Source organism: Pelophylax lessonae (assembly GCF_965119305.1).
Source record: "Pelophylax lessonae genome assembly, chromosome: 7".
NCBI lineage: Eukaryota > Metazoa > Chordata > Amphibia > Anura > Ranidae > Pelophylax > Pelophylax lessonae.
In genome coordinates, this window is record NC_138774.1 from 276882870 (window position 1) to 276908348 (window position 25479).

General features: G+C 43.8%; 1 protein-coding gene across 1 annotated transcript in view; it reads left to right on the plus strand.

Annotated features, from left to right (window-relative positions):
- Positions 1-25479, plus strand: part of GPR107 (G protein-coupled receptor 107) — a 168366-nt gene that overhangs the window by 114285 nt on the left and 28602 nt on the right. Inside the window, exon 15 of the mRNA XM_082264241.1 lies at positions 25376-25425. Within this exon, the coding sequence (XP_082120367.1) occupies positions 25376-25425 (50 nt within the window). The remainder of the gene's footprint in view (positions 1-25375; positions 25426-25479) is intronic.

A 25479-nucleotide genomic window follows, 5' to 3' on the forward strand; every position in this document is an offset into this window, starting at 1 on the left:
TACAGACATCACCCCGATACCGTTTCTTTTAGAGAGGACGATTGGCTTTCTTGTAATAACAACCGATGCAGCTTAGCAGCCGCTCGGCTGTTATTACAAGCATGGGAGGAGATGTCCCCCCCCCCCCCTCCTTCCGTCACTTCACCCGGGTCTCCCGTCCCACCTGGAGGCCCGAGCGCCCAGCCGGCAGGTTCGCCAGTTGGCCAAAGACCCGAACAAAGCCGGACGTGTTTCGTCTTATTGCTTCTTCAGGGATATTTGCACATAGGTTTCACATGAGTTACTTTAATTATAAAAGAATAACATATCAACTTATTCTTCAGCATATATATTGTTTTAATGTAGATTTTTCACAGAACAACACTTACAGATATGTAAACAATATAGCGGTCAACCATAAAGGGATTAGAGATCAATGTATGCAGGTAGGAAGACAGCCTCAGCTAGAGTTTAATGACCAAGAATGGTCACAGGGCACAGCGAAGTACCTCCTAGATCCTCAAACGAATGCAGAGCTGTATCTCAAAAAATGGCCTGCTCATGAGGGGGGGGAGAGTAATGTAAATCTTCTAGAGGTCAAGTGGTTATTCATATCACCTGAAATCTGCCGAAAAAATAAAATGTAACCTTTTAGAATCACTTTAAATCTACAACTTTTTTAAAAAACTATTATATGATGATCCTGCCGTAAATGTCCTTGTTCACGCACTTCCCGTTTTAGTGACAACGCTCTGTTGTCTCCCAGTTGTGCTCCTTCGTTGTCACCTAGGCTGCATTTACAACGCACACAACTGTATTTTATTGCAGAATATTATTATAATTATTATACAGGATTTATAAAGCGCCAACAGCTTTATAATATAAAAGGGAGACAATACAGTTACAATACATTAAAATACAAGAGGAATAAGAGGGCCCCCTGCTCAGAAGAGCTTACAATCTAATAGGGTGGGATAGTCATTTCATGTCTCTCTTCCAATAAAAGAGCCTGCCTGTTCACACCTTTATTTTCTAAGTTCAGTTCTGCTTTAAATAAAAAAAGAAACCCCTAATGCGCTTAACCTGAAATTATGTAAGATTACCGGTGATTCTTTTTTTTTCTGACCTATTTACCTTTCAGATGATACATTTTTGCAGGTTTTCATTCTATATTATTTGTATGTAGCATTCTTGACCTGAGAGGTTGTCTTTGCTAGGTGAGAATTTGTATTCCTTTTCTACAAGTTATTCTGCAGAAGGAATATCTGGGAATGACCGGAATGCTGTTGGTAACAATTTTACAGACTATCACAGCCTTTTTTGTAGAGCCTCCAATCAGGCACACTACTTTGTCCTGTGTAATCCCATCACTACTGCAAATGCTAATAGGTTAATTGACTTCAGCCTCTGCCATCTGCTCCTTTAACAAAAGATTTAGAATTGCCATGATTTGTGAAATGACTTTTGCGTTGAGCTATTTTATAGTCCTAGCATGATCATCTGCCCTCTATAGACCCTCAGCCATGACACGAATTATGCGTGTCTACAGCTGCTGTGAACTATTATTTAAAGTATTCCAGCTCATCCATGTGCTTTCCCTTCCAGAAATGATGGCCCTTATGTTAGACTGGCAGCATTGTATAAAGCAGTAGAGTCTTGTTTTTGCTCTTCCTATCCCATTGTGAGTTAAACCAACACCAGCATATGACACGGCTTCCCAAATCATCGCTGACTGTGGAAACTTCACGTTGGACCTCATGCAACTTGGATTCTGTTCCTCTCCACTAGTGATCCACCGATATCTTTTTTTTTTTAGTGCCGATACCGATATTTTGGTCATTGGATATGACAAGCAAACACAAGGGCACACCGGTCTAGTGCATTATCCTTTTGGAAGGTTTATTAAAAAGAAAGGTTAAAATACTCAAACGAGTACTTGATAAAAGCATATCAAACGAGGTACGCAGTCCTCAGCATCGAGATCCAAGGGTATAACGTCCCCTGGAGCTGTAAAGGCTTACGCATTTCGAGGCTTAGCCTCTTCTTTAGAGCCTCTGTGGAAACTTCACGTTGGACCTCATGCAACTTGGATTCTGTTCCTCTCCACTAGTGATCGACCGATATCGTTTTTTAGTGCCGATACCGATATTTTGGTCATTGGATATCGGTATATATTTTTTTATTTTTCACCGGTACTCTGGTGGAGGGATCTGGGGGTATAAAAGACCCCAAACCCCTCCTCTGCACTTAAAAGCATTCAACCCGTCAAGTTTGGCTGTTTTGAATGCTCAAATGTTTTTGAATTTGGCGCCGAGTACCCGGAAGTGATGTCATGATATAATTTCCGGGTTTTTTTTTACATGGAAACCTTGATCTCTTAGGCGGCTGTGCAGGTAGGAAGGGAAGGGAGACCCGGGCGAGCCGAGGGGGGAGACGTCCCCTCCCGCTCCTTGTAATGACAGCCGAGCGGCTTCTCTGCCGCATCGGTTGTCATTACAAGACAGCCGACCATCAGCTATGGACGCTGATACCGGGTGATGCCTCTAGCTGCAGGCATCACTCCAGTACAAGCACTTTCCCGAAATATCAGCAAGATGGGTAACTTACAGGGCCGATTCCGATATATTGGGGAAAGCGCATATCGGCACACGATATATCGACATTGCCGATGATCGTCTATCCCTAATCTCCACTCTTCCTCCAGACTCTGGGAACCTTGATTTCCAAATGAAATGCAAAACTTTCCACAGTCTGTGGTGATTCGGGCAGCCATGTCATCTGCTGGTGTTGGTCTACTGTTTTTTATCAAGTCCAAAGTCAGCGCAGCCCTCTACTGTGTTTACCCCAAAAATAAGATCGGGTCTTATATTAATTTTGGCTTCAAAAACCACACTAGGGCTTATTTTCAGGGGATGTCTTATTTACGGTATGTACAATGACTATCTTCAAAATGATTGTAACCCTAAAATAAATATCCTGATCCTTTAAAGCATGATAGACAGCACAGTGCTTGTGCTGTGTCATTTAGCCCTCTCTGTTCTAAAAAGCATAGAATAAAACAATAAAATTTTAAAAGCTCTCTCCCCCTGTCAGCTCAGAAATCAGCATTATGACATTCTGTCCAATGCTTATGTTTATTCATTCCCAAAAATAAACCTTGGATAAAGTCATTGTAAAGTTATGTAATCGATTTTGTCAACTTTATTGTGGAAAATACCTTATTTACAACGCTGCTGGGCGCTCACGTGACCTTCTGGAGCTCTACTTTCCCTCTCTGAATACTGCAGAGGGAGGAGCTGAGATCAAGGATTTTACTAGGGTTTATTTTCGGGGTAGGGCTTATTTTGCAGCCATCCCTGAAAATCATGCTAGGTCTTATTTTCGGGTAGGGCTTATTTTCAGGGGAACAGGGTAGCAGGAAATTCTAGAGCACTTAATGCTTCCCTCTGCTGACCAGCTTTATGGAGATGCTGATTTCATTTTCCAGCTGGACTTGGCACCGCCCACACTGCCAAAACTACCAATACCTGGTCACATGATCATGTTATCACTGTGCTTGATTGGCCAGCAAACTCAGCTGACCTAAACCCCATAGAGAATCTGTTGGGGTGTTGTCAAGAGGAAGATGAGAGACACCAGACCCAACAATGCAGATGAACTAAAGGCCAAAACTACCAATATCTGGTCACATGATCATGGGATCACTGTGCTTGATTGGCCAGCAAACTCAGCTGACCTAAACCCCATAGAGAATCTGTTGGGGTGTTGTCAAGAGGAAGATGAGAGACACCAGACCCAACAATGCAGATGAACTAAAGGCCAAAACTACCAATATCTGGTCACATGATCATGGTATCACTGTGCTTGATTGGCCACCAAACTCGCCTGACCTAAACCCCATAGAGAATCTGTGGGGTATTGTCAAGAGGAAGATGAGACACCAGACCCAACAATGCAGAGGAGCTGAAGACCGCTATCAAAGAAACTTGGGCTTCCATAACACCCCAGCAGTGCCAAAAGGAGCCCTGACCAAGTATTAAGGGCATACTATACTGTACTATACTATAGCAGTCCCACAGGCTGATGGCCTCCATGCCACGCTGCATTAATGCAGTAATTCATGCAAAAGGAGCCCCAACCTAAGTCCTAAATAGCAAACGTTGTCCTGGTCATGAAGGTGGTAAAGCCTTCCGGAGCTGAAGAAATGACAGAATCTTGTTGATGTGGACAATTTTCCAACGTCACCTCTGATTTGGTTTCCCGGTAGGTTCTTGGAGCCTAATTTGGGAAATCTAGTAAAGGAAAAGGACAGTGTTGCCTGGGGTGGTATCCGACTATTTGGTATGCAATACAGCTAATCAGATACAACCTAAAGCCACATGCAGCCAGTGCCGTATGGGGTGCAAGGTCACCAGTAGGGATTTTTAGGCCATAGTAAATGGTGACCAAGTAAGATTTAAGCAGTGCTGTACTAAATTGCCGTCTCTCCCTTCCCCCCTCTATTGCACACACCTCTCCCCATCACAGCCTGATCTGTTTGTGCTCCGTTTTGTAATTAATAATGTAGGTTGAGGTAGGAGCTCTGCTCTGTCACATACCTCTACCCTGGGCCTGCCTATATAAGGGCCGGGGGATATGCCGCGCGACTGTTTCTCTGTCTGACGCGGTGACCCCGGGAACACAGCATGTTTACACATGTAAACAAAACCTCCATTACTTACATTAGCCCAAATCATGCAGAGGGGACTGCTACATTTTAATTACTAAACTGTCAACTCCGAGGCTGTGTGCCACCCTGCCATCCCTCGTGATGTTAAAATAAAGCAGGCTTTGTAAGGACCTCTCCACAAAATGTACCTTTTTTTACTTGCTTTATACAGTAGGAATGACGCAGAGACAGGTTTGTTGACGTGGACCAATTTCAAAATATGAACCCGTGTTTTTGCACATGCAGCGCCTTGAAAAATTATTCATACCCCTTGAAATTTTCCACATTTTGTCATGTTATAACCAAAAACGTAAATGTATTTTATTGGGATTTTATGTGATAGAGCAGTGTTTAACTCCAGTCCTCAGGGCACACTAACTTGCCAGATTTTAAGTATTACCCTGGGGAGATGCAGACAACAATACTGCAATCACTGAGCAGCAAATGATATCACCTGTGATGTATTCCAGTTTTCTTGCAAACCTGGCCTGTTAGTGTGCCCTGAGGACCGGAGTTGAGAAACACTGATGGTAGACCAACACAAAGTGGCACATAATTGTGAAGTGGAAGGAAAATGATAAATAGTTTTCCAAATTTTTTACAAATCTGTGAAAAGTGTGGCTGCATTTGTATTCACCCCCCGAGTCAATACTTTGTAGAACCGCCTTTCCCTGCTATTACAGCTGCAAGTCTTTATGGGGACGTCTCTACCAGCTTTGCCCATCTAGAGAGGGACATTTTTGCCCATTCTTTTTTGCAAAATAGTTCAAGCTCTGTCAGATTGGATGGAGAGTGTCTGTGAACAGCAATTTTCAAGTCTTGCCACAGATTCTCAATTGGATTTAGGTCTGGACTTTGACTGGGCCATTCTAACACATGAATATGCTTTGATCTAAACCAGGGGTTCACAACTCCGGTCCTTGGGACCCACTAACAGGCCAGGTTTGCAAGATCACTAAATTACATCACAGGCGATCTAATTTGCTGCTCAGTGATTGCAGTATTCTAGTCTGCATCTCCCCAAGGTAATACTTAAAATCTGGCCTGTTAGTGGGTCCCAAGGACCGGAGTCGAGAACCACTGATCTAAACCATTCCATTGTAGCTCTGGCTGTATGTTTAGGGTCATTGTCCTGCTGGTAGGTGAACCTCCGTCCCAGTCTCAAGTCTTTTGCAGACTATAACAGGTTTTCTTCTAAGATTCCGTTTATTTGGTTCCATCCATCTTCCCATCAACTCTGACCAGCTTCCCTGTCCCTGCTGAAAAGCATCCCCACAACATGATGCTGCCACCACCATGTTTCACAGTGGGGATGGTGTGTTCAGGGTAATGTGCAGTTTTAGTTTTCCACCACACAGAGCGTTTTGTTTTTAGGCCAAAAAGTTCATTTTTGGTCTCATCTGACCAGAGCACCTTCTTCCACATGTTTGCTGTGTCCCCCACATGGCTTCTCACAAACTGCAGACTTCTTATGGCTTTCTTTCACCAATGGCTTTCTTCTTGCCGCTCTTCCATAAAGGGCAGATTTGTGGAGTGCCGACTAATAGTTGTCCTGTGGAAAGATTCTCCCACCTGAGCTGTGGATCTCTGCAGCTCCTCCAGAGTTAACATGAGTCTCTTGGCTGTTTCTCTGATGAATGTTCTCCTTGCCCGGCTGGTCAGTTTAGGTGGACGGCCATATCTTGGTAGGTTTGCAGTTGTGCCATACTCTTTCCATTTTCCGATGATGGATTGAACAGTGATCCATGAGATGTTCAAAGCTTGGTATATTTTTTTATAACCTAACCCTGCTTTACACTTCTCCACAACTTTATCCCTGACCTGTCTGGTGTGTTCCTTGGTCTTCATAATGCTGTTCGTTCAATAAGGTTCTCTAACAAACCTCTTAGGGCTTCACAGAACAGCTGTATCTATACTGAGATTAAATTACACACAGGCTATTTACTAATTAGGGGACTTTTGAAGGCAATTGGTTCTACTAGATTTTAGTTAGGGGGGGGGGGGTGTGAATACAAATGCACGCCACACTTTTCACATATTTATTTATAACAAATTTTTAAAACCATTTATCATTTTCCTTCCACTTCACAATTATGTGCCACTTTGTGTTGATGGCGAAACTTGGCACCCCAGATGTTTTGGAACTACATTTCCCATGATGCTCCGCTACACTGCAGAGTGCATGAGCATCATGGGAAATGTAGTTCCAAAAAATCTGGGGTGCCAAGGTTCACCATCACTGGCCTATCGCATAGAATCCCAATAAAATACATTTATGTTTCTGGTTGTAACCTGACAAAAAGCATGTATAATTTCAAGGGGTGTGAATACTTTTTCAAGGCACTGTAGAACTTCTCCATCATGTAGATAAGTCTTATGATTTTACAGGTGGAAAGAGTTTTATGTTATTTCCACAAACTTGTACAACAGTTTGCTTCATGTGCAAAGACATCAATGGGTAAAAAAAATGGTTAAGCATCAAATTGTGAGCAACTTTATTGGCCAGCAGGAAGAACATCATTTTAAAGCCCCTTTCTTACAGGCAGATGGGGGGATGATGTAAAGGAGGGGGGGGGGGCTGTGCTGTGGAGTTGATGTAAAGGGTAGGCAGTGCTGGGGGGGGGGGGGGTTTGATGGGAAGGGGGCAGTGAAGTCGGGGTCAGGGTTGTATGGGGGGGTTAAGGACACTGATGTAAGAACGGGATTGGGATATACAATGAGAGGGCTGTGATTGGAAGAATCTGAGACATTGTACAAACATGCGATTGGACCTCTGCTGGAAGAAAATTTTACTGATTGGACCTTCATGAATTTTAACCGCTTGCGGATCGCCCATCGCAGGCCGTCTCTACCGCCCATCGCAGGCCGTCTCTACCGCCCATCGCAGGCCGTCTCTACCGCCCATCGCAGGCCGTCTCTACCGCCCATCGCAGGCCGGCTCTACCGCCCATCGCAGGCCGGCTCTACCGCCCATCGCAGGCCGGCTCTACCGCCCATCGCAGGCTGGCTCTACCGCCCACTGCAGGCTGGCTCTACCGCCCATCGCAGGCTGGCTCTACGTTGGCCCCTACGTCGGTTTTTCACGGGAGTGGTCCTGGGGGCGTGTGCCCGTCCCCACTAGGCAGCGAGAATGCCGATCCACGGGACTGGCGGCATTGATTGCTGTCGGGCACCCGCGATCGCTCCCCGCCGTAAACACAGCTGGCCGTTGGTCTCTCTGAAATGATCAGAGCGCCTGGGATCCTCCTACGTAGGATGTTCATTTCACAAGTCCCTCCCCCATACAGTTAGAAAACACTCCCCTAGGCTCACACTTAACCCTTTTGATCACAGTGGGTTAACCCCTTCCCTGCCAGTGTCATTAGTACAGTAACAGTGCATATTTTTAGTGCTGATTACTGTAGTCATGTCACTGGTCCCCACAAGAGTGTCAAATATGTCAGGGGTCCGATCTGTCCGCCACAATCTCGCAGTCCAGCTAAAAATTGCAGCTCGCCGCCAGTACTAGTAAACAAAAAATAAATGACATCAATCTTTCCCCTATTTTGCGCACATTTTTTTAACACTGATTACTGTAGTAATGTCACTGGTCCCCCTAAAAATGTCAGGGGTCTGACCCGTCTGCCGCAATGTCACAGTCCTGCTAAAAATTTGCAGATCGCCGCCATTACTAGTAAAAAAAATAAATAAGTCTGACATAAATCTTTCCCCTAGTTTGTAGATGCGATCACTTTTGCGCAAACCAATCAAAATATGCCTACTGCGTTTTTTTTTTTTTACCGAAAATCTGTAACAGAATAAAAATTGGCTTAAAATTATGAAAAATTAGATTTTTAAATGTATTGTTTTTTTTGGAATGTTATACAGTAAACCCCCCTCCATTGCGGGGGTTACGTTCCGGACCCAGCCGCGAAAAGTAAAAATCCGCAAAATAGAAAAACCCTATTAAAATGCATTGTAGGCATTTTCTTTACTGTCACTGTACGTGTAGAAGCATTTTAAGGTCTTTAAACACACTTTTAAAACCATAGAAACTCATTTAAACACACAAAAGATACTGGGAGACATAGCAAGAGCTATGGAAAACACAAAAATATTTCATTTTTAATGATTTATATAGTAAAACAACATTACAAAAAAAAACGCAATATACCGGGACCGCAAAAACTGAACCGCGATGGAGCGGGGGTTTACTGTATAGCATTTTTTTTTTTTCCAGAATTGTCGCTCTTTTTTTGGTTTATAGTGTAAAAAAATAAAAATCGCAGAGGTGATCAAATACCACCAAAAGAAAGCTCTATTTGTGGGGAAAAAAAGGACATTAATTTTATTTGGGTACAGCGTCGCACGACCACGCAATTGTCCTTTAAAGTAACACAGTGCTGAATCGCAAAAAATGGCCTGATCATTAAGGGGGGAAATCTTTTGGTCTAGAACTGGCTGATTCAATACCCTGCTGTACAGGAGGGCTGCACGCGTTCTATGCAATCACGGTAAGAAATCATTCCTAAAAGGACTCTGCCAGGAGTAAAGTTATGGGGGGGGGGGGGGGCGTTATTACAGGCCTCCTTCTGAAAATACGAAATTGGCTGACATCAGCATGTTGTAGTCACGGTCTCGGAATGAGCCTGCTGTAAATGGGTGTCAGAAAAGTGTATCTCTGTATTTGTTCCGGGTCAGCGACTCCGAATATTCAAGTCAAAGCATCAGAATATCAAGCAGCGAACTCGCATTATAAAAGAAGAGTTCAGTAATGACATGCTCCACTACTAACCTCTCATGACCGTGTCCCTTTAAGGATGGAGACAGAATGGTGGCTGAATAAATGGTTGCTCCTTCTAGTGATTAATCTACACGTCCTTTTTTTTATTTCATTCTTTTTCTCTGTATTTTTACAGTAACAAAATATGGAAGTGCAATATTCGAAAGTCAAAACACTGCTTTAAGTCCTGGTTCACACACATGCGATGCGGGAACCCTGCGAATCCACTGCGGGTTCCCGCATCGCATTCAAGTCGCAGGCAGTTCACACTGTCATTTGCCAATCGCTACATAGTAGTTGAGGTGTGTGTGTGTGTCAGTGGCCTGATCATTTCCCATAACTCTGAATATTGTGTTCTGTGAGATGTATGTCCAAGAGTCTTGTAAAAGTAGCCATACTCCCCGCATCTATCACCAATTGTGGAAGAGAATTCCACATTCTCACTGCCCTTACAGTGAAGAACCCCTTACGCAGCTTAAGGTTAAACCGCCTCTCCTCTAATCTGTCTTCTTGCACTCCTTGGGACTAAACGGTTTTCTACCTATGCTGGGATTACCGTTGAGGTATTTATAAATCGCTATTATGTCCCCACTCAGGCGTCTCCTCTCCAAGGAGAATAAATCAAACGCTTGTAATCGCTCCTCATAATTTAGGTCCTCCCATCCCCTAATTATGGATTTGGAACGTGGGACTTTGTTTTCAATGGTTTTTATTGAGTTTTCAGAGAAGATAACAATAGAACTGCATAAGAACAATCAAACAGCAAGGATTCGCATACAAAAAGTTCAACATAGAAAAAGTATTGTATGTACAAACTGACTTTCTTCCCACAATTGAGGCAGTAGCAATGGCCGAACAAGAAAACGTAATGAAGTGAGAATGCCAAACCAGTGGGAGGGGGTTAGTGGGGCTGACATCTAGGAGGAAGAGCGGGAGCCAGTTCACCCGGGGCACCCCTAAGGGTATCACGCTGTGCCCCAGACTGAAGCAGCTAAAAGAGGTGTAATAGAAGCGAGAAGGATGCCAGTCCCCTAAGAACTGGGAATAAAGATGTAGTAAATCGCGTTAAAAATGGTGAGGCGGATCAGTAGGCCTAAAGCTACCATAAAAATGGGTGGAAGAGTAAAAAAAAAAAAAAGTGAGAAAGAAATAAAGAAAAAGCAATCCTTGCAGACTGATACAAAAGTGAACAGGAAGAGAAAAAGTCAAGGAAAAGAGCGAAAGAGGGAGAAGGAAAGTAAAGGAAGAGAGGAAAACGGAAAACCAGAAGGACTGGGGGGGAAGGGGGAGGAGGGGCCAGAAGGGGGAGGGCAGAACCTAGAGCATCCCATGGTCGGAGCCAGTCCCACCACAGATTAGCAGGGAGGGGGAATGTGGGACTTTAACGGTACTCTGAACAAAATTGATTTTGAGAGATAATCAATAATTGATGTATAATAACATATATATTTGTTTACGTGGACATGCCAAGTCCTGATTAATGTGAATGTGATTTTATTTATATTGTACAAAATAAAGTTGATATATTTTAGAATACTTGATGACTCTCTCAAAATCAATTTTGTTCAGAGTACCGTTAAAGTCCCACATTCCAAATCCTTTTCTTCTATACGTATTTATAGGGATGTTGGTACTCTAATCATTGTTTCCTCTGGCTCCACCCACTATTTTCCTACAATCTCCTAATTAGTTCAGAGAAAGGGAATACAATAAGACACGTGGTCACTCACTAAAACTAGAGGAAAGGCGGTTTAACCTTAAAGTGGAGTTCCACCCATTTTTGAAACTTTAGATCTATGTAATCCCCTTTAAAACGGCTTTTACCAATGGAAACTTTTTTTTTGCTAGTAAATACCTTAATTTCTGCTTTATTCCTCCTCTCCTCACTTCCGGGTCCGATCGGCGATGACGTAATTCGGCGATTCGCAGTGTCTGCTGGGATGTATTCTATTCCAGAAAACTCGCAGTAGCTGAACTGTACTGAGCCGTGCCTGCCCCGCCTCCGCCCCGCCTCCTCTCATTGAGTTGTATTGTATGCATGTATTAAGGCTGTTCTCTGCCCCGCCTCCTCTCATTGAGTTGTATTGTATGCATGTATTAAGGCTGTTCTCTGCCCCGCCTCCGCCAGGCCTCCTCTCATTGAGTTGTATTGAATGAATGTATTAAGGCCGTCCTCTGCCCCGCCTCCGCCCCGCCTCCTCTCATTGAGTTGTATTGTATGCAATGTATTAAGGCCGTTCTCCGGCGGAGGCGGGGCAGAGAACGGCCTTAATACATTGCATACAATACAACTCAATGAGAGGAGGCGGGGCAGAGAACAGCCTTAATACATTGCATACAATACAACTCAATGAGAGGAGGCGGGGCAGGCACGGCTCAGTACAGTTCAGCTACTGCGAGATTTCTGGAATAGAATACATCCCAGCAGACACTGCGAATCGCCGAATGACGTCATCGCCGATCGGACCCGGAAGTGAGGAGAGGAGGAATAAAGCAGAAATTAAGGTATTTACTAGCAAAAAAAAAAAAGTTTCCATTGGTAAAAGCCGTTTTAAAGGGGATTACATAGATCTATGTATTCCAACCTATTAAAAATGGGTGGAACTCCGCTTTAAAGTACGTAGAGGGTTCTTCACTGTCAGAGCAGTAAGGATGTGGAATTCTCTTCCACAGGCAGTGGTATCAGCAGGGAGCATTGATAGTTTCAAAAAACTATTAGATGTGTACCTTAAAGACCACAACATACAGGGGTATACAATGTACGGGTAACAGCAAACACACACACACATCATAGGTTGAACTGGATGGACGGATGTCTTTTTTCAACCTCACAAACTATGTAGTTTAGTTGCCCTTCTTTGGACTGTTTCCAGTTACAGCACATCCTTTCTGAGGATTGGTGACCAGAACTGGACGGAATACTCCAGGTGTGGCCGGACCAGAGTTTTAGAAAGTGGCAAGGGTGTCGATACAAAGTTAACGACACCCCCAGATCAGTTTGCATATCGCAGTGCAAACTGTCGGTTAGGACATGAATCGGATCGCATAGGTGTGAACCACCATGCGATCTGATTCTGCTGTGGACCCAAAAAAGGGTCCCATGCGTGTTGTGCCTGAATCCGATGCAAATTCAGCCGTACAATCTGTATGGCTGAATTTGCATCGCACAGACATCGCATGTCATTTTCAGAGCAGTGCGCTCCAAATCACATGCGATGGACATTGCACTGATGTGAACCGGGGCTAATGGTTAAAAAACGTGCACTCATTGACATTGCAGTAATGTAGATTTTCTCCATGGTCTAATATTGGTTGTTTTTTTTTCTGTTGAAAGAGTTAAAGCAGAATTCTTATTTGTTGGTACAGTGCAGTGTGTACTGACATAGGAGAGGACAGGAAATTAATGGAGGCATCTGATATAAACACAGGGAGTGGGTATCCCAGCTGAGGACGACGTGAGATGTAGAGATGCTATTTTCTTTCCCGGTTATAAAAGAACTGACCTTCCCACAATCTACTTGGCTTCAGGCCCAATTGAACATTCAGTTTAAGTCTGCTAAATACAACTGCTTGATGCCTAACAACAAGTAATGCTGTAATGTTTTTTTTTTTGTTCAATAAAATCTGTTTGAACGAAATCAGCCAAGGTGCATCAAAGTAAACCTTTTTCCCAAGTTATCTTCCACGGCTTAAAGCGGAGTTCCACCCTAAAAAAAACATTTCACCGTCCGCTAGCTTACACAAACCTGAGAAAGAATTGGATAATTAAAAAAAAATTTTTGTTTCCCTTACCTTGTTTTTAATGAAAATATCTTCCTTCCTCTTCCTCCCTCTGCCGACACGGCGCCTGACGTCACTTCCTCCTTGCATTGACTCCTGGGAGCTGAGCGTCATCGATCCCAGGAGTCAATGCGCCTGCACCGGAGTCACTCGTCAGTTCCGGGGCAGGCACGTCATTCCCTGCTGAACAGCTTCTGGGTATGCCCAGAAGCTGTGCAGGGATGATGCGCCCGCACTGGAAGTGACGAGCGGGGCATTCTGGGACTCCGACATCACGGATGAAGACCCGAAGAGGGACGCTCTGGCTTCAGCTGCCCACACATGAGATGGCAGCGCTGGACAAGACATTTTCAAGGTAAGTATTTCTTCTTACAGTTAAGTGAAACCGGGGACAGTTCAGAGGCCATAGTTGCTTAAATGCACTAGACCTGACTGTCCCGGGGGTATTTTTAGGTAATTTTTTTTTTTTTTCGCCTGGAACTCCGCTTTAATTGAGCAAGTAAAAAACTCTTTAGGCTCCTTTCACATGGGCGATCGGATCCGCCCTATCAGTTTTTCAGGCGGACCTGATCGGATGCTCCATGCATCTCTATGGGGCAGTGGGTGTCAGCAGAGACATCTCCATTGACACCCGCTGCTCTCCGATCCGATGTGGTCCGTAAAATACAGATGGATGGAAACCCTATTTTCCATCCGTCTGGAGAATCGGATCGGATGAGAACGGACAGGTGGTCTGTTTTCATCCGATCTCCCCATAGAAGACAGCGGAGATCTGACAGCTCCGTCTCTGCACACAGAGCGGAGACGGAGCTTTCATCCGCCTGCTCAGCGGGGATCGGCGGATTGATCCCCCACTGAGCAGAAAGGACTCCGTCGGGCGTTGCGCCCGTGTGAAAGGGGCTTAACACTGGTGGCTACAGGAAGGCAACCTGGCAATGGGGAGCGAGTACAGAATTTCCTCCTTTTTTGGAGTGGCTTGTTTTTTCAACCCACCATTGCGTCCACTTGTGTTGCAAGGACTCCGGACCTCTGGTTGAAACAATTGCGGATCCTCTTGGAATAAGACACTCCAAAGGAGGAAATTCTGGACTCGCTCCCCATCGCCAGGTTGCCTTCCTGTAGACACCAATGGAAAGATTTTTTTACTTGCTCAATTAAGCCGTCCTGGAAGATGACTGGAAATCAAGTTAACAGGTAATATAAAAAGTATCAACTAAAAAGAGGGTTACTCCCCGCGCCTAGGAGTTGTGATTAATTCTAAAAATTTAAATATATAAATATAAATAATGTGACAAACTATAATTAATTAGCAGCAGCAGTAGTATAAAGGTTTGTATGAAAAAAATAGTCCTGGTAGGGGCTATCTACAGCGCTTGCTAAAAAATGTGCAAATTGTGCAAGATTGTGTGCAAACAAAAATTAATAGTGTATTCTTAATATTCCTGGGACTAAAATTATAATCATTTAAAATTCATCTTTGTGCAAGTGTGCAAATTATGTGCAAACAATCACAATACTACCAAAACTAAAAAATCAGAGACTTGAAAATATATATGTAGTTAGTAAGCGTTCATCTTTGTGATATAAATATATAAAGTGCAACAAAGTCCAAAATTCTGTGGTTTCCATTTTTTTCCAAAAATGGTGAAAAGTGCTTAATAATTATATTCCATTGGTGATATATAAGGTGCAGGTGCTGAATTCCTTATTACCAGTATAATTTAAAAGATGGGTGACTTACCGAATGTCGTGGGTCTCGTATACCCTACGATCCTGAGACCAATCAAGCCTGTCGGTAGGTCCCCTTTAAATATCTCCTGGCTGTGCTGATGGTGATTTCCTCCTCACCGCTCCATAGGACAGCGTATAGTGTTGTTAAAAAAGAAGATAAAAGGCTCCAGATAGTGTAATATTGTTTTTTAAAAGGATTTATTCCATAAATTGTGACAGTTTCCAAAAGACAAATAAGCACCGTTCGGCAGAAATGGTTTTAAACGTTTCCGTGACTCAGTGGTGTAAACCATGCAGAGTGGCGAGCGGAGGTAAATCCGGCTTGCGTTCCAATGCACGTCACGTTGTGCGTTCCACGTCCTGACGTGTTTCGTCACATCCGGAAACTGAAACTTTGTCACAATTTATGGAATAAATCCTTTTAAAAAACAATATTAAACTATCTGGAGCCCTTTATCTTTTTTTTTTTTTACTAGGGGAAGATTTGGCTCTAACTCTTACCAACTCTTCCCCCCCCCCCCCCCCCCCCGTCAGAAGATATTTCTGGTGGCATCCCCTGCAACAAAAATGTAATTTTTGGTGAGATACTCCCAATAGGAACATGTCTAATCGGATGCAGGGCCAGAAGCTTCCTCATTCGAGCCCTGCAGGTGCCACAGTTGATAGATAATTATGAAACCACTCCCACTTAGCACAGAGGAACAAACAATGATTTCTTCAGAATAACAAAACCTAGAAATCTGCAACAAAGTTTTTGTAATCCTTGCAATGTACAGAGATCACCCAGAGGGGAATGTTTTTTAAAGCCAATTTTCGGTTATAACAGTTTTTACATTGGTCCAATGTATGTGCCATACCTGTGGGATTCCCATAGAAGCTGGAAATCACTGTAGTAGGCACCACTGCTGCAGTGATCCCTACTAGCTCTTGGGCCTCCTGCCGAGTGGCTGCCATGCTGCTTACTGAACACAAGAGATCGCCCGCTTACCACCGAGCTCGACCCATGTTGAAACTGCCATACGTGGAATACATCTTCAAGTTCTAATGAGCCTCAGGAAGACGATTAAAGAAGGACTCGGAGTAGTTACAAAATGTTTTCAATATTGCAGAATGGGTCATTTGAATGTAACAGACAGCTAATAGATTAACAATGACCTGGATGAATGAGAACCTTCAATTGGGCTTTTGGAATCTTTTCACTGTGAAAAAGTTCATGTTGGACAAGATGACCGGTTATTGTTAAGAATTCAACTGAACTTGGTGATTATAATAATTTCCAGCCTTAATCAAAATAATTCTCTCTTCCCTCCACTCCTGATTCTAGAAAACCACCACTGTCTGATCCCTTGCTGCCCGCTCTGCCATCATTAATTATTTGGTCACATAGGTACAAAGTGGCCTTATCTGAATGTTTTATAGTGTAACCTTTGGAGATAATGATTTTGATTTTCTGTTACATTGTATTAGAGTGATTTAATATATTTATCCAAAAGAATCAATAAAATTCTGTGCTGCTCTTACAAGACCATATCCATGTCCTGCAACTACAAAATTTACATGGGAAATTTGTAAAGTGGTTTGAATGAGGAGGGGAACTTTTTTTTTCTCCTATTGTACAATTCTTTTACCATGTTTCCCCGAAAATAAGACCGGGTCTTATATTAATTTTGGCACCAAAAGGCAGTAGGACTTATTTGGGGGGTAGGTCTTAACATATAATGTGCTGTCTTCTTCTCCCCCCCCTCTCCCTCCCTGCCTGTCAGGAATCCCCTGTGTGAACCAAGTAAAAGTGTTTGTAAAATCCTAGAATCCACTCTCTTATTAGTATATCATGTCCAATATGAGTGGTCCTGTATTATATTTGTGCCAAATACCTTAGGTACAGCGCCGCTCGGCACTTCTGTGACCCCCTGGAGCTCTCTTCTCTTAGTATATCGTGTCCAATGTGTGTGTTATATTTTTGCCAAATACCTTAGTTACAGCGCCGCTCTGTGCTTCCGTGACCCCCTGAAGCTCTCTTCTCTGTGTATATCATGTCCAATGTGTGTGTTCCTGTATTATATTTGTGCAAAATACCTTAGTTACAGTGCCGCTCGGCGCTTCTGTGACCCGCGAGATCTCTATTCTACTGTAGCTGTAGCTCCCCCTTTGTCTCTGCCTCCACCTTGTCTCAGTAGTTGCCAGCAGAGAGGACAGAACTTCTTTGCCAGATCCTGCTCTCCTCTGTGCAGCTGCAGAAAGGCTTGTCTTTGTAATGTTCCGGTACCTTTGGTACCCTAAATTACACTTTCCACAAGTATATGCGCCCTACCATTTACTTTTGGAAAGGTGCGCATACACCTTTAAGACTGGAGCTGTCATCACTCAGCGCCGGACTAGATGGCTATTTAGGGCGTCGGTTCTCACTCACATGTGTTCGTTCAAACACCCTTATCTGGATGCTAACCTTGCTTGAAGCTTCCATGCTTGCAAGCTTACTTCGCTGACGGAACCTCGCTGCGCTGATCCCTGTATCCCGCTACTGGATCATCCGCCTCTCCTGAACCACCCTTCGGCTGTATCGCTAATAGTGCTAAGTACCCCGCAGGGGAATTCTCTATAAACTTATACTAAGCTTACACTATCTAGCTCTGCATAGTAGAGACTGTTTATCACATCTGCATAAACTAGATTGCTAGCTCTTGAGACTACTGCTACTTTTCTGCACTGGGTTGATCTCTTTTGTATGTCCACCTGCTATTCTATCATCTGCTATCATACAACATTGCTAAACCTTCCTGCATCCATCTGCTACTGTCTCACCTTCAAGTGTCTATCACCTACCACCTCCACTCAACCTATCCCTCAAGCTTCATCATTGTGTTACCACATGCATAAAGTCACTCTAAGAACCAGCTTGCTAATTGTGTGTATTTACTGGCTGAAATAAGACCTTCCACACATGATGAGTCATTGAGGTTGGGAATGGTATCTCAGCATATCTCTTACATGACTGCTGATGTGGAACTATTTCTGCAGCTGAAAATCCACACCATATAAAAACGCAGGAGCGTTACAGTCTTAGCCCATCCCCCTCCCCTCTTCTCAGCAGTCCACAGCAGAGAGGAGGGCAGAACTCCTCCTACAGATCCTGCACCTCTCTGTGCAGCCGCAACACCACCTTGCCTCTGCCTCCCCTGGTCTCATCATTCAGCAGACTCTGGAAGCTGACTCCAGCCCTCCTCTGGTTCTCCTTCAGACCCTGCACTTCTTCACAGATCCACCCGCATCTTCTTCCTGGCAGCAGCACAGGGTAAGGGGGTGCATTGTGATGTAAGGAAGGGTGAGTGAGTCTTGACTTCTGATGGTGGGGGGGCTCTTGACATCCCATGTAAGGGTGTAGACGGACGTGGGGTGCTCTGGAAATATAAACTTACAGATGTAACCGGCCCTTTGAGGGCGACCATAATGTTGATGCAGCCCGCGATGAAATAGAGTTTGACACCCCTGCTCTAAGCACTGCAGAGGGGAGGGGCTGAGATCCCCCGCTGGCAGCTGGGAGAAGAGGAGGAGAGCAGCAGGAGATCAGCTGAGCACCGAGCAGCGCTATACCAAAGGTATTTCACACAATTATAATACAGAAACACACACATTGGACATTATATAAAACAGTAATAGAGTGGATTCTTGGATTTTTCAAACACTTTAAACTAGGGCTTATTTTTTGGGTAGGACCTATATTGCAGCCCTCCCCGAAAATCACAGTAGGTCTTATTTTCAGAGAAACACGGTATGATCTATTCAAGTGCCTGAAGTTTTACTCTGCTCCCCCTGTGTAGTCTGCGAACAGTATGGTCAGAGTGAAGCTATATTGTTGGATAATAAAATATTCACTAGTGTGGCAAAATGTTTATTGGGTTCCAGGACGGAGAATCCCAACCAAACAGCTTATGATGGCTGTTTAACTTCTGGTTACCCCATGTATTCTACCCATAGTCGCTAGAGGTCTATGAAAGCCATAAAGTATGTGTCCTCAAAGGAAACTGTAATGACTTTGGCTCCCTTTTATTTGAACTAAAGAGGAGCTTAACAAATGTGGGTTTAAATCCTCTTACCTTTTTAAGCCAAGCTATCTTAAAAAAAAAAAAAAAAAAAAAAAAAATATATATATATATATATATATATATATATATGCAGAGAGAGAGACTTGCAGTTGGCAAATCCAGTGTTGGAATCCCTACTTCTGAATCCCTGAAATCTGTCACTCCATGATGCACACCAGGTCCCATGCTGCCATCTTCCTTTCTGGCATCTACACAAGCTAGCTGTCTCTTCCTGGTTCAGACATGTGCCCCCCCAATGATGGGCTACAAGGTCTTCCCTCCTGGTCACTCCTGTTGTAGCTGATGTCCCCTGGGATATGTGATGTGCATGCAGTTTCAGAGTTGAAACTTGAAGTTGCATTCTCGTCTAGGGGAAAACTGAGGCAGGGGGCAGGTTGTAGCTAAAAATTAAAGAAAAGAAAAAATCAGCATTTGGGGATTCCAGTAAAGGTTATTGTGAAGGTCTGCTTTCATTTTTGTGTGTATGCTGTATACAGGTATATATAGGTTTGTGTCTATACAGAAGTACGGTGTGGCTTGAAACTGCTTTCTTAAACCTGTGACATCACTATCATGCTTGTAAAATTATTGCTGGAAGATGGGTTCCTATTGGTGTAGGCCCCCAGAACTACACCTCCCAAGAGCCCTTATGCTGCACACACTGCATCGGCAGGCTGTGGAGTCAAGGCATTAGTATTGTTTGCTAGAAAATAAATCAATAGGTTGATTTACTAACATTAGAGAGTGCAAAATCTGGTGCAGCTGTGTTTGGTAGCCAATCAGCTTCTATCTTCAATCGAGATGAGCTTGGGCGTGTTCGATTTCGTACGTGCCCGATCCCGCCAAGAGGTCGACACTGCACTCCACTAATCACAGGCAGTGAGACATTTCCCAGTCGGTGCAGCTGTGGATCCGGAAATGTCTCATTGCCTGTGATTAGCGGAGTGCAGTGTCGGCTTCCTGGCGGGATCGGGCAAATACGAACTCGAACACACCTGAGCTCATCTCTGATCTTCAGCTTGTTCAATAAAAGAGCAGGTCTGGACTCCTTCAGAAAAAATTCATTCAGCAGCTACAAATACTGTAGCTACTGACTTTTAATATTAGGACACTTACCTGTCCAGGAATGCAGCGTTGTCTTCCCCGCCAGCTGATTTTTCCTTCGGCTCTCAGGTGCTGCCACCGCCATTGCTTGTAAGGGAAACCAGCAGTGAAGCCTTGCGACTTCACAGCCGGTCCCCTAGAGCGCATGTGCGAATACAGATATGCTGTATACAGGTATGTACAGTGCATTGCGAAAGTATTCGGCCCCCTTGAACTTTTCAACCTTTTGCCACATTTCAGGCTTCAAACATAAAGATGTAAAACTGTAATTTTTTTTGAAGAATCAACAACAAGTGGGACACAATCATGAAGTGAAAAAAATTTATTGGCTATTTCAAACTTTTTTAACAAATTAAAAAACTGAAAAATTGAGCGTGCACAATTATTCAGCCCCTTTACTTTCAATGCAGCAAACTCTCTCCAGAAGTTCAGTGAGAATCTCTGAATGATCCAATGTTGACCTAAATGACTAATGATGATAAATAGAATCCACCTGTGTGTAATCAAGTCTCCGTATAAATGCACCTGCACTGTGATAGTCTCAGAGGTCCGTTTAAAGCGCAGAGAGCATCATGAAGAACAAGGAACACACCAGGCAGGTCCGAGATACTGTTGTGGAGAAGTTTAAAGCCGGATTTGGATACAAAAAGATTTCCCAAGCTTTAAACATCCCAAGGAGCACTGTGCAAGCGATAATATTGAAATGGAAGGAGTATCAGACCACTGCAAATCTACGAAGACCTGGCCGTCCCTCTAAACTTTCAGCTCATACAAGGAGAAGACTGATCAGAGATGCAGCCAAGAGGCCCATGATCACTCTGGATGAACTGCAGAGATCTACAGCTGAGGTGGGAGACTCTGTCCATAGGACAACAATCAGTCGTATACTGCACAAATCTGACCTTTATGGAAGAGTGGCAAGAAGAAAGCCATTTCTTAAAGATATCCATAAAAAGTGTCATTTAAAGTTTACCACAAGCCACCTGGGAGACACCAAACATGTGGAAGAAGGTGCTCTGGTCAGATGAAACCAAAATCTAACTTTTTGGCAACAATGCAAAACGTTATGTTTGGCGTAAAAAGGTGAGGTGGCAGATGAGTGTAGCTTTCCCTTTTGGGTGGAGCTCCGCTTCAAGCTTTGACAAAAAACCTGGAAGCTGATTGGTTTCTATGCAGAGCTGAACCAGATTTAGCACTCTCCAATTTTAGTAAATCGACCCCAATGTATGAACGTGAAACAGGACAGAGATAATTAGTGATAGGCAGAGTTTTGTTGTCGAGCAGGAAATTGGGCAGGGCTGTAAATCCTGCTTGGAATTTCGGTGACAACAAGCATTTTGTTGTCAATCACAGCAGAAAGATAGGACCTCACTGGCTTTTTGGCAGAATCCGCAGGTATTTTTCTGCTTTTGCCACATTTCTCAAGGGTTGAAACATGGGAGAACGTGTATGTATCTTTTATTTTGCCCAGACATACACTTTAGATTTCCTTCAGAGAAGAAGTACCACTTCAGGGAACCACATAAACTATTTGCAATTAGCTCTGTTGTAGTTCAGCACTCTCATTCTTGGATCACAAGGGTTTCTCCCTGCAGACAATGACCACATGGCCCCACCAAGTGCAGAAATCTCCCAGCTCTTCCTTGTCTGCTCAGTGTTTTCCCAAATAAACATTGAGCTACATTAGCTTAGAGCTGTCCAGTGTTGCGTGGGACCATCGCTGGTGCTGGTATATATCTTCAGTGTTGTCTAAAACACACGGACACTCCACTTCATTTCCCAGGGATCAGTTTTATCATTCCCAAGTGCTAAGCTTTTGTTCGACCATAATTTCAATTTCGGTTTGCTTAGAAGAAAAATGCATTTAATAAATGAATAATCCACTATTTTCAGTCAGTTGCTGAGTATAGAAATTATTTAACAGGATTCCTGTTTTTGATTCATTTATTTAACCGCAGTTATCCTTTTATGCCTCGTTTCCATTGAGCGGTACGGTTCTGTTCGGTTCAGTACGGTTCGGTACGGTTCGGTACAGTTCAGCACGGTTCGGTACAGTTCAGTATGGTTCGGTACGGTTCGGTACAGTTCAGTATGGTTTGGTACAGTTCAGTATGGTTCGGTACAGTTCAGTACGGTTCGGTACGGTTCGGTACGGTTCGGTACGGTTCGGTACGGTTTGGTACGGTTCGGTACGGTTTGGTACGGTTTGGTACGGTTCGGTACGGTTTGGTACAGTTCGGTACGGTTTGGTACAGTTCAGTACAGTTTGGTACAGTTCAGTACGGTTCGGTATAGTTCAGTACGGTTCGGAACGGTACACCTTGATCAGGCTTTTTTTTCCACCGCCAACAGTACCTCAACTCAACAGTACCTCAACATTGTAGCTCCACCCTGTTGGTACAGTACTAATTTGCTTGGTACCCCAACGAAAGGGTCCCAAGAAAGTGGTACGGTACGGTTCAGAATTAGGTTACCATTCACAACTTTTGACACTGGAAACAGCAAAAATTGCGTACCGTACCGCTCAGTGGAAGCGAGGCATTATTGTACTTATTCGAATGTAATCTAAAATTTTCTATGTGTGTCCATTGATCAAATCCATTGATAGTAGGTTGACTTTGCTGTTTCTTTCCAAGCTGGTTGCAATCCCTTAAAGGGTAACTCCCCTTTCGTGGGGGGAAAATAGTACATAAAGAAAAAACAATATAGCGTATAAAATTGCGACACAAATCATATTGTAATTGAATGTTATTATAAATGACCTTTCCTTTTCAATCTGCAGCCGCTGTAATTTTTTGTAAAATGCAATGCATTATGACTGCCTGGAGGTGTTCTGTACACAGAATATATACTGACCGCACCCCCAGAAAGATCATTTCCTGCTTGTGTGATTGGCTCACCAATTTTCCCAGAAGTCTGCCTAAGATGCAAGTCAGATTTCTGGCATCCCCTGCAGTACAAATGTCATTTTTGGTGAGATACTCCCAATAGGAACACCTCTAAATGGATGCAGACCCAGCAGCTTTCCTCATTAGAGCCCTGCAGTTGCCACAGCTGATAGATAATTATGAACCCCCTCCCATTAGATCCACCCAGCACAGAGAAACAAACAGGGATTTCTTCAGAATAACAAAAGGTAGGAATCTGCAACAAAGTTTGTTAAAATCCTTTTTCCAGAAGTCTGCCTAAGACACAAGTCAGATTTCTGGCATCCCCTGCAACAGAAATGTCATTTTTGGTGAGATTCTCCCAACAGGTCTAAAGGGATGCAGCTTTCCTCATTAGAGCCCTGTAAGTGCACAGCTGATAGATAATTATGAAACCACTCCCATTTGTTCCTCTGTGCTGAGTGGGTCTAACAATGATTACTTCAGAATAACAAAAGGTAGGAATTTGCAATGGTTCAACACTCTAAACCAGCGGTCTTCAAACTATGGCCCTCCAGTTGTTTAGGAACTATAACTCCCATCATGCCTAGTCATGTCTGTGAATGTCAGAGTTTTACAATGCCTCATGGGATGTGTAGTTCCTCAACAGCTGGATGGCTGTAATTTGAGGATCCCTACTCTAAACTATATAAAGTAAATTAAAATGAATCCCATTCAGACTGGGTGGAGGGGGCAGCTCTAGTAGCCATTCAGGTGTGCTGCATATATACTCTCCAGGTTGTTGTTCACAGGAGGAATCCGCAGATGGGTGAGCTCCTATGTCTACTGCTGCTCCTTCACTGTCCAGTCACAGGCTGTGGGCAAGGGAGACGGCCCAACTATATTTAATGAGGAAGTAAACTTTCCTATCGTTTTCAACCAAGGAAGCTGCCATCTTGGCCTTTGTTGAGGCCTCATGCAGACAGGGCATTTTTACAGATGCTTTTAGGAGCATCAGACATTTTTTTTTTTTGCAGCTTAAAAACACCCCTCCATGTTATTCTATGGCCTCATGAACACACAGGCTTTTTAGGAGCTTTTTCAAGCTGTAAAAAAAACCCAGGGCCAGTGCGTTCTGGAGCAGAGGCGTTGGGCTGTAAAAACGCCTGACGCACCTAAACGCATACAACGTTCAGCCACGTCAAGCATTTTTAAACTGTAGTAGTTGGATTTGAGAGTGGAAAATAGAGGGCAGAGAAAGGTTGCTAAACGCTAGCGCTGCTAAAAGTGGCTAAAAGCCAAAGAAAAAAGCGCGTTTTTACAACTGCTTTTTCCTTGCTTTCGGAACCGGCTTTGCAGCTCGTTTTTACAAAGGCCCCGTGTGCATGAGGCCCTAATCTTTACCTGCCATGGTGCTGCACATGTGATTTAGTTAGGACACCAGCTATTGGATGGTTTGACAGTTTGGATGACAGCGCAAGCAAATTTGACAGTTATGGCGCTTTTCCACTGCATGGAACCGAACGGTTCGGCTCGCTTTTGCGCTTTTTCACTGCATGGTACGGTGTTGGAACGGTTCGGTACGGTACGGCAGCGCTTTTCCACTACATGGAACCGAACGGTATGGCTCGCTTAAACAGTACCACCATGGTTGTGGTTCCAAGATGGCCGTACCGGTACCATATCCCACAATCCTTTGCATGCAGCCTTGACTGTTTGTCACTACTAGCCACTGATTGGTCAGAGAATCGTTGTTATCCCACCCACTTACTAGTTTAGTGGAAAAGCAAACCTTACCAAACTGTACCAAACCGTTCCAACACCGTACCATGCAGTGGAAAACCAAACCGAGCCAAGCAGGGCCGAGTGGAGCCGAGCCGGTACTTGCAGTGGAAAAGTGCCATTAGCAATCCTGGCATGCTGGGAATGTAACTGTTTTCTGGAACCAATAAATCAAATGGGTTTACTTCCACTTTAAACCCTCATTCACATTAAACGTGTGTTCTAAATTCGCACGTTTTCAAACCGATATTTCAGTGCGAGTTCGGGGGTGACTTGAAAGACATTTCTGCGGGTTCATGAAACCGCCCCCCCAAGTCGCCAAAAGTATTGCAGGTACTACTTTTGGAAATTGGTGCGGCGCCGCATCGATTGGGTCATTGCCGTTGCCGGCAATAGGCTGCGATTTGGTATGCGGTTTGTCAAATTGCGCCAGTGTGAACGGGGGCTATGTGAAAAAGAGAAACGCCAAGTAACCAGGTTGGCTGAAATGTCTGCCAGGGCTACAAAAAATGATCTGCCTAACATATCATCTGTGTGACTTTTTTGGTAATTGTTTTTTTTCTCTTTTTTTCTTTTACAGCGGCCATTAACTTGGCAAAACTGAAGCTCTTCCGGCACTACTATGTGATGGTGAGTGTGAAAAATATAGGGTGCTGGATGACACAGGGAGGGTGTTCTGTATGT